General features: G+C 31.3%; 1 protein-coding gene across 1 annotated transcript; it reads left to right on the forward strand.

Annotated features, from left to right (window-relative positions):
• Positions 1-6,789: 6,789 nt before the first annotated feature.
• On the forward strand, positions 6,790-8,595 carry HAT1 (Homeobox-leucine zipper protein 4 (HB-4) / HD-ZIP protein). The gene is made up of 4 exons (XM_022037937.2): positions 6,790-7,097; positions 7,311-7,621; positions 7,888-7,967; positions 8,072-8,595. The coding sequence occupies exons 1-4, from the start codon at positions 6,920-6,922 to the stop codon at positions 8,421-8,423; spliced, it is 921 nt and encodes a 306-aa protein (XP_021893629.2). The 5' UTR covers positions 6,790-6,919; the 3' UTR covers positions 8,424-8,595.
• The last annotated feature ends 2,249 nt before the right edge of the window (positions 8,596-10,844 follow it).

A 10,844-nucleotide genomic window follows, 5' to 3' on the forward strand; every position in this document is an offset into this window, starting at 1 on the left:
TGGACAAAGGTTTGATTCTTGCTAATTTCTATATATTAATAATGCAATTAAGGCTCCTAGTGAGGTATCTAATGATCAATGCACTCCTCAAGCTACCAAGAATGTGATTTAAGTGAAAAATCAACAAATTATCTCTTGTGTACTAATTAGTCACCCTTCTAATGACAATGTGCAATCACAACAATCATTTATGCTCACGTGAAATTAATGTTGACAACTTGTCTCCTTTCTCAATCTTGGTTAAGATGGTCAAGTTCACAAGAATTGTAAGAACTTTCTAAATCAAAATCATATATTTGAATAAATAATTGATAATTTCACCTATGTTAGCTAAATAATGATGAAAATAGAGAAGAAATTATGAACTTAGATTTGATAGCTTGTAAGAAATTTACGAGCTCACTTATTTTATTGATTTGAAATGAATATATATACACAAAACATAAAATAAATTGTTAGAAGTTAGTATCGTAAATCACCTAAAATTGTTCTTAATCAAATTTATTTATATGGATAGATTAGTTGCAAGACCCGGGTCCAAAATTGGCCCGGGATAATCTTTTTTATTTATAAAAATTATACAAATAATTAATATAATTTTATTTCAATCCAATTTTGTTAAATTTTGAAAAAAAAAAGGATTATGAATGAAATTGAAAATAATTTTGGAGAAAATGGGCAAAATTTTGAATATGAAGAATGTTTTAGAAAGAAAAATTGAAAACAGGAGGCTAAATCCAAAAAAGAGAAAGTTCGACCACGTGGGATGACCCAGTCAGTAACCTAAGCGAATCAGAGCACGCCGCGTTGCAGGCAGGCTGACATCGCCTCCACGTAAATGGCCCAGATTGCATCCCACCAACGCGAACGACCTAGAGGCATTTCTCTTTAGACGCAATCGGACGAATGAGATTGATCGCGATGAACGATCTAGATTCGTCTATATAAGTATCCTAAATAGAAAATCATCAAAAGGTCCTGCTCGCTCCACGTGTCCCCGAACGGACGGTCTAGATCAACACGAGATAGGTATTTAAACATCAGGTCACATGAGAGCTTAACCCTAGCCGCTCAAGCCTTGACGGAGAAGAAGAACCAGATGCCGGAGAAGGAGGCATATCCCCCCGGCGCCGCACTAGAGCCACCGCCAACTACCAAAAAAGGTAAAAGTTTCCCCTCCATGCTCGGAATTCAATTCTGGGCCTACTTGTGGCCATATAAGAGTAAAAGAGACTGCAAATGAGCCATAAACTGTGAGCAAAATGTTGCAGAACTGTCATGGCCAGAACCCACCATAAACCTTCTCTGATAACCCCCTTCACGTTTTTCATTTCACACAATTTTTTAACCATTGTGTTTACCGTCTTTTTTTGTATAAGTTAGCCAAAGAAAAAACCACAGTCGTGTAGGAGAACCAACCGAACTGGCCCACCCAAAGATCCTCCTACTGGTATGTCGATTTTTTTTTTATTTTTTGGCCAACCGAGACCTTCTAATGTATTTTTTCACTGGGATACGTGTAAAATTGGTCAAAATCAGTCAAAACTAGCAAGGTCGAGGCGAATCACCGCCGTGGGCGGCATAGCCTGCGCTGGAGCACAGCAGCGTCGCCACATCGGAACCCTAAAATTTTTTAGAAAGGGTTTTAGCACTGATTTTGGATTTTTTTTGTTATTTTAAGGTATGTGACGAATATTTTAATTTATGCAGAGAAAATTAAGAAATTCAAGACCCATTAGGAGATGTAGTAGATAGTATATCATTTTGAAACATTGATCCGGATAAGAATCACTCACCCTATTTTCTGTTACGGTAAATTGAGTCTTAATAATCAATAATACTATGTTTTATGAAAAATTAGAAAAAATCCTAAAAATAATTACATATAACTAATGGAACTGGAATCGGTCAGTTTATATTTGCCCTAATTTGTCTATGTTGCCTATTCATTTTCATATGCTACCTAAATTGATTATTATTTTTCGACGTGCTTTAATTATTATTTTTAATTATTTTCTTATTTATTGATTATATAATCGTTATTTTCTTATTTGATTGACTGATTAGAAATAAAGGTACTGAGTACGCTTCTTGGTTATTAAGGTATCAAATTGTATTGTTTGCATAAATATCGTTTAATTAATATGTGAATATGATATGAGTTGCTAGTATGCACTTGGTGGTTGTTTTGTTGATTGAGATCTTTATGTGAAAGGCTTATTGGGTATCTTGAAAAATAGTAGACGTGCCCGATACATAGAAAATCCTACCGTAAATATTATCTTAATCGGACGAGATTGAAAAGTCCTATACTGGAAGGGTTTGATAGATATAATTCACTATCATACCAGACGAAGTATCGAGACAATAAAATATTTTGTGCTTATTGCCAGACGGGGTATGAGGTCAGTCGGTTAATTAATAAATTTGAATATTGGGTTCACACATAGGGGAACATCCATGTTGATCCCTAATGGTACCAATAAGCAGGTAAAAAAGAAAATTGCCGTTTCTTGTTTACTTGCGCATGAAATCGAAAACTTGTATGGATATTGATTTTCATAGGTTAATTTTTAAAAAAACTCATAACGTTAAGTATGTAATAAACGGTGTTCTTCATGATAAATGAATTTATTTAAATTAAGGAGTTTATTAGTTATTTTTGTAATTTTTAATAACCTTCAATTTTTCATATTAGTTATTAGTGTGATATTCTTATTATGTTAGTGTAGAGCACTTTTCTATTAAACATTTTAAGATCTAGATTCCGATCAGTAAAAAAGTTGTAAATAGTTTATTTTTTGGATCCCTTCAAGAGCTAGTGAAAGTTAACCCGTAGGATATTTATATAGTTGTTTTAAATCATTTATTTGATTCTTTTTACGAGTCACTGTAGTAGAAATATTTTTGTAACTCTTTTGGGCATTCTAATTTATTTTGTAAGGAATGTAAACCCTAATATTATTGCTTACCTCCGCATTTTAAAATACAAATTTATTTTCTTTAATTTATGCGTCATTACATTGTTAAAATTATATTTTAATACAAATTGCTAAAATCATATCTTAATATTTTATTTGTTGGAAATTATAATTAAAGATTGGGAAAGTTTTTTTTTTTGTTTTATTTATGATATATTTATACAAAACCTAGATATTCAGAGTGAGTCCCTAAATTAGAAGAAAGTTATTATTGTTATTTATGTGCATATTTTAGTACTCTATGAGATGAGCTTATTATTAATTTTATTTTATCAAAAGAACAAAGTTTAATATATTTCAAATTACAATTTATGAAGGATAGTATGTACTTATAAGTGAGTATGTTTATAATACAGTGTAATTCTTAGATGGTTCTGATTCTAATAGATAATGGTAAAAATTTTAGTTAATTTTAATATATTATTTAAGCAAATTAATTTTTTTTTCTAAATATAAGTAAGTCAATATATTTACACCAACTGATTTAAAGTTTTTTAAAAATAGTTTTTGAAAGTTAATTAATTTGAAATTAGTAAAGCTTTATACAACAACGAATAAATTTTTTTTTATAATATAATATATACGATTTTTATGCTCGATACATACTGAAATTATGATCTCTAATTTGAACCAAAATATGAATTATGAGTGTACCAAATTAGAACAATAATTTAGGGAAACTGTTTAAAAAGACATATATATATATATATATAGATATGAAATCAATGAGATTCATAATTGTTTGGTTTAACTTTGATTGATGGTTGTCATGTCTTCGCAAATAGCAATATTGATGCATGCACGTGAAACGGGCCTCGATTGCATGTATATATATATATATATATATATACATGCGAACATATATTATAAGTAATTGATTAACTAAACTCTTCCATCCCCATAATGCAACTTGCTTCATTTCATCTAACCTAAAATAAAAATTCAAGGCAAACATAAATATCGGTTATTAAATATAAAGATTCAAATATATTAATATTGAAAAACAGTGAGATTTTAATATTCAAAATAACTAATAATTGGTGTTATAAAAATTAAATTTCATATATTTAAATTATTAAAATTCCTCAAACTAAAAAATTAGTTTTTTTTTTGTTTTTAGTTTTTTTTTTAAAAAAAATAAAATTATTTTTTTTTTAATTCTTTTTCCCACATAAAAATTTTTTAAAATATGTTAAAAAAAATTTAGAAAATAAAAAAAAAAAATTCTAGAAACTTTAGAAAAGATATGCCCATAAAATAAAAAGAAAAGGCAACAATTACTCTCTTCAAACAAATGATTTACATTATTTTTGTTGTGTGTGTGTGTGTGTGTGTGTATATATATATATATGTATATGTATAAAATAAAGGATCTAATCATTAGCTTATCAAAGTTGGGAGCTTCCGTTTGGGGGTTAATGTGTAATTTGAGTGAAAATGAAGGGCTTTTTTTGTAAATTCAGCAAATCCAGGACAAGATATGGAAACCAAGTGACAAGAAAACCTGGAGATAGGGGATAGGGATGTATACGTGCTTTGCTTGTTCCTACTTTTTATTTAAATTATTATTTTAAATAACATTTTAATTTAATTTTAAGTTATAAAAATGTATAAATTCAATTTTAAGTAAAAAAAAAAAAAAAAACTTGTTTAATTCCATTCCGTTCCATTTTATTATTTAAATGTTAAAAGTATTATCTTTAATTTTATTATTTTGGGGAGGAAGGGGGTTTTTAAAGAATATAAAATTAATATAAATAAAAATAAAATTAAGAAATTATGGTTGTGGAGTTTCAAATGATTGTGAGGAAGGGAGTGTCGGAGAGTGGAGGGACAAGATGACAACGCACGACCGTGTGCGTTGGGCCCCACGTGGAGCACGTGTACCGAGGCTAAGACATGTTGGTTCACGTGACCTTCGTTTTTTTTTTTTAAATTTTTTTAAAAACTTGCATTTTCACACTTTCCCCTTCCACGTGAACTCCACTCTCCTTTGTCTTCTTTCTCTTAGCCCACGTACCTTCCTTGTTTTCTTCCTCCTCAAACCATTAATTTTTTTGAATACAATATAATATAAAATTAATTATTATATTCATAAATTACATAGATAAATTGGATAATTTCAAATGATAAATATAAATTTTCTGGATTATTGATATAAATTCTCTACAAATTTTAGATTTATTACAGATATATTCTAAAACTCATATTAATAAAAAAAAAATTAAAAATTTAAATAACTTGGATTGTTATATTTTGAAAATTCAAAAAATCTAAAATGAAGAAATATTACAAGGTCGAACTTACGTAAATACTTTTTAATGAAAAAATTTATCTTTTGGTTTTAGTAAAAAGGTTAATAGCGGCGACAGGAGATATCAAATAATTTTTTACACCCGATCCATCTCATCTCAGGAGTTACACGCTATCTTACTTTTAGGACCACCTACTTTCCCACGCGATTTCCATCCCCATCCCTTCAGTAACCGATGAACACGCGCTCCAATGCGGCTGTGCAATATGGAAAGTGAAAAGGAGTTTGTTTTAATTGAAAAGGTTTAGACAACGACGCTTTTGTCTTAGTAATATCTCGCGGGTAAAGAAAGGAGAGATTTTTTTTTTTTCCAGAAAATAAAATTTAAAAAATAAAAAAAAGGGAGGACTTAATGTGGGTCCCACATTTCATTAATATTAAATAAAATAACAATTATTATTTAATTAATATATATATACACACACACACACACACATACGCTAGTGTGTCTGGTCCCAATCATAACAATCCACTCATGATTTGATGGTTGTCAAAGCTCAACTGGCTTCGATGGTTTTTGGTCCCAATTATATAGCGCAGGATATGAGGACCCCACAAACAAATAACCCACAGCCGTTGGTTGTTTCCGTCCCGGATTTGATCACAGCCGTTGATGTTGGTTCTGTGGTGGGCCCACCCTTACTAGTGTGTGAAGATTCATTGTGATTTTGCATCATCTCCAGTTGGGATTTGGGACAAACAATTATGACCCTAAGACTACTCCTCATTAATTTGGTGAACATTGTATGGGCTTTTCCCCCCAACTATATCCCCCCCTCCCTCCCAAAAAAAAAAAAATCTACATTAATTAATAAAAAATTTAAAGTTACAATAAAACATATATATATTTTTAATAAAAAGATAGATCGTTCTAACCCAAGTTAAACAAGTTCGGTTAAAAAGTTTGTATATGTAAAAGTACACTATTTTCGAATCTATAATTTTTTTTATTAAAAAAGAAGAAGAAGAAGAAGATATTAGTGAGTAAAAATAAGCATAAAATGGAGTGAAGTAGGTTAAAAAGAGAACTAAATCATTGGTTGGGAAGAGGAATTTAAGCATTAATTGGAGAAATAAATAGTTTGAATTGATTAATGTTTGGTATATTGACCGAAGAGAGAGGTGGTTGATCAACGATTGTCAAAAAAAAAAAAAAAAGGTTTGAATGAAGCATGCCTTCGTCAAAACTAATTATAATCAATTACCCACCAACAAAAATCAGCATGCTCATTGCCATTTTCATCAACCATGGTATGTTGCATGCCACATCTAATTTTATTACTATTACTTGGCTTTCATTTTTTTAAATCAAAATAATGTTTTTTTATTTGGTTATTTTTTATTTTAGAAAGTAAAAGAGGTAAATGGGTAGAGTTAGGTATTATTTGAGAGGGGGGAGGCAAGAGCCATGATTGAGATAATTGGGTTTCTGACAACATGTCATCATTCAACTTACACACCACTACTTGCACTTGTATATATATATTAACCTCCCTCCCCCCTCACTTCCTTTATCCTCACCTCCTCAAACCTATAAAACTCCTTTACTTTCCTTCAACAACCAATTCCTTCTCTCTTTCTTATAATAATCATACACTATACAAGCTTAAACCCAGTTGCAGAAATGATGGTTGACAAGGAAGATCTGGGTTTGAGTCTCTCCTTGAGCTTCTCTCGTCCTCTCCACCTTAATCTTCTCTCTTCTTCTTCTTCTTCCTCTGCTCATCCTCCTCCTCCTCCCCCTTCTAACTTACCTCTCAATAAGCCCTCTTGGAATCTCCCCTTCTCCTCCTCACCTTCAGGTATATATACATATGCATACTCTCTCTCTCTCTCTCTCTCTCTCTAATCACTACTTTTTGGTTATCGTTTTCTTTTTACCTCTCAAACTTCTTAACCCTTTTGATTCTACACATTTTTTTTTTACAACTAATCAATATTAACAACAATCACCCCCAATTATTTTTAACGAGTCATTGATATTTCTGTAGCTAATTCCATCATCTTCCATGCAGATCCAAACTCCGAGGCCTGCCGGGCGGAGACAAGATCATTCCTCCGTGGAATAGACGTTAACAGATTGCCGTCAACCACAGATTGTGAAGAGGAAGCAGGCGTATCCTCTCCCAACAGCACCATATCTAGCGTCAGCGGCAAGAGAAGCGAGCGAGAAGGTAACGGAGAGGATAATGAAATCGAGAGAGCTTGCTCTCGTGGTATCAGCGATGAAGAAGACGGTGATACATCAAGAAAGAAGCTCAGGCTATCTAAAGATCAGTCTGCGATCCTCGAGGAGAGCTTCAAGGAGCACAACACTCTCAACCCGGTAAGTATATATATATTTTTTTCGCGTCGTCTGTTTGGTTGGCGAGAAACTGAGGGAAATGGGTTTTCGGTGGTACGGATCTTGAATCCTGACCCACTTGAGGGAGTGAAATGAGGAAAAAGTGGTGCACTTTCCTTGAGTTTTTCTCGGCAACCAAACAAACAAACAGCCGGGTCGAAAAAGTCCCGTGCTTTCGATGTGTATTTCCGAGGAAGGGTATATTTGTAATTTAAGTAACAAATGGTTGGCTTTTATTACGCCTGCAGAAGCAAAAGTTGGCTTTGGCCAAACAGCTGGGATTGAGGCCCAGGCAAGTAGAGGTCTGGTTCCAGAACAGAAGGGCAAGGTGAGATTTTTCTTCGTGTCGAAGGGTATTCTAGTCATTTGACAATTAATTTACCATAATACCCTTTTGGGTCGGTCCAATTCACTAAAACGTGTTTTGCACAGGACTAAGTTGAAGCAAACGGAAGTGGACTGCGAGTTTCTGAAAAGATGCTGTGAAAATCTGACGGAGGAAAACAGGCGGTTGCAGAAAGAAGTACAAGAACTGAGAGCACTGAAACTCTCCCCGCAATTCTACATGCAGATGACCCCACCTACGACTCTCACCATGTGTCCGTCATGTGAGCGCGTTGCGGTCCCACCATCAGGCGCATCCGCATCCGCATCAACTCCCGTAGAAGCGCGGCCTATCCAGATGGTTGGACCCACCCACCACCGTTCGATTCCCATCAATCCGTGGGGATCAACAACTGCCGTCGCACACGGGCCGTTCGATGCTCTTCGTCCAAGATCGTAATTAGGGGGGAAGGGTGTTTGTAGGTTTAGTTGAAAGAAGTCATAGTTCCAAGATATGGTGGTTAGAATATATATGATTTGGTGGGGTCTTTCATGTTTTGTAATATTGACCGACCCATGATCTATATATAATGTTTGTTTTTTGAAAAATAAAAAAGAAAATGTTTTTGACATATTTTGTGTATTTCTCTTCTCTCTTTCAAGACAAAGGAAGTTGGGGTTTGAATGTAAATTACTTAAAAAAGTTTGACTGATTAATTAATTACCTTAAAAATATTTCCCCATTTTCTTCAACATTTCGGAGACAACTCCCGGATTATGCGGACACTTATTTACTTTTAATTATTATTATTTTATAATAAAAATATTCACTTATAATACCATAATAATAATAATATAATCTTTTTTAGTTTATATATAATAATAAAAGAAGAAATTTGATTATTACTGTTATTATTAGAGGAAATTTCATTTTTATATTTTTCGTTTTGATATGTTTTATTTTGGCAATTTCAGTATCAGAGTGTTTAATTAAACCAGTTAACTAATGCTCCGATGGGCGTATCCTTCAATTCTCTTTAAATTTGTAAACTTAATTAATATTTTAATTACGTTGTCAAAATAAATTTCGAATTGAAAAACCTAACACCAAAAGTGTCAAATTTTAAAACTTCCACCGTTTCATATTTCCATCACACCTCACATTAATTCTCTTTTACCGAGCTAATTGATAGATTAATTTATTTAATACAAACTTTTTTTTTTTTTTAAAAAAGAAAAAGATTATTCAACAGCTAATTTTATGTTATTGTTTAGTTCTCCCTAAAATCAAAACATTCAAAAATCTATTCAGTTATCGGATTTATATATTTGAATTAATTAAATTGACTTTTTAGATTTGGTTGATTTAATTAGATGTTATCTGTGTAATTTTTATTCTAAATAATGTGTGAAAAACTTGTAATTGATTATATAATAAAAAGAACAATCAGAATTGTTTTTTCAGTGTTGGGTCAAGTTGGGTCGGGTCGGGTGTTAAAAACCCAAATCAGTAGGCCCATCTAGTTCAAAACTTATATAACATATTATTCATAGGAATTTAGATATCCGGAAATGTGGTTGTTAAGAATAAATCATCTTTGTGTTTAGTTTATAGCGTAAGAAATCTGTATTAGATCTTCCAAATTAGCACGTAGTATTTTAAGTTATTTTAATATCTCTATTTTTGGTGATGAGACATCATAACAAAAAAACTTTACGTATAATTTGATGACCATAACTGTGTATTTATAAGTAAATTTGTTTGTTAATTTTTTATATTCTTAATTTGTCCCGTCATAAAATTATAAATTACATATTTGGTCTTTATAGATACAAATAAAGTCTACACTTTAATTTAATGCATTAAGACTCAATATACAATTGACCGTATCAGATAACTTTTAACCGTGTCCAATTAATTTAATAGTTTTTTATGCACAATAATTTACATATATAAACTTACATGATAAATTAAAAAAATCCAACGATTAATTGTTATTTTCCTTCCATGAGTTTTTTTTTTTTTTCCTAAAAATTATCAATTAGTGTAAGATTAAAATTTATTATCCAAACAGTAGAATAGTATATACCTATTGTACTAACAATTATACCATGTCACAAGTAGTAACACATAAAAAAATAACACCACTTTATATAAAATGAAAAAAAGAAACTGTCAACTGATGCAGATAGTCTCAATAAGTGTATGCATTTATGTTCTGAATTTTGTAACAGTAATAGCATTTAGTGGGAATTTATATTAGTTTACATTATTTGATTGTAGCATTTGATAATTAATTATTTTTTAAAACATTTTTTCATAGTATAACTCTAGATATTAACTAATGCAACAAGAGTGTGTTTTTGGAAGAGGTTGTTGAGTGTAAAGGAGAATGGTGTTAAGTAGAGCCATTAACTAGTAGTAATCCATGATTAAAACAATCAAGGGTTTTGTAAATTACATGCACACATTCTATTAAAACCAAAACAGATAACAAAAATTTAAGCCCTTTAAATGTATTAACATAAAATCCTATGATTATAACAAGAACTATATATATATATATATTGTAACACTTGGGTCCGGAAATAAGGTTCGAGATAATTAAATTTTAATAATAATAATTTTGAAAAATTATTATTTTAATTTTAAATTAAAAATTTAAAAAAATTATGTTTTGTATGTATTTGAAAACATTTTTAAAAATTAGGGTCAAAGTAGAAATAATAGGATGATCTATTTAAAAATAAATCTAAAAAACTAAGGGAAAAGTAAAAATAAAAAAAATTGACCACGTGGATTGCCACATTAGCAGCGCAGTCGGTTGCCATCCGTTGTATGGCAGACACGCGTCCATGCCTCTATATGGGAAGCCACGCG

Source organism: Carica papaya, chromosome 4 (assembly GCF_054855325.1).
Source record: "Carica papaya isolate Zhongbai chromosome 4, ASM5485532v1, whole genome shotgun sequence".
Classification (NCBI taxonomy): Eukaryota; Viridiplantae; Streptophyta; class Magnoliopsida; order Brassicales; family Caricaceae; genus Carica; species Carica papaya.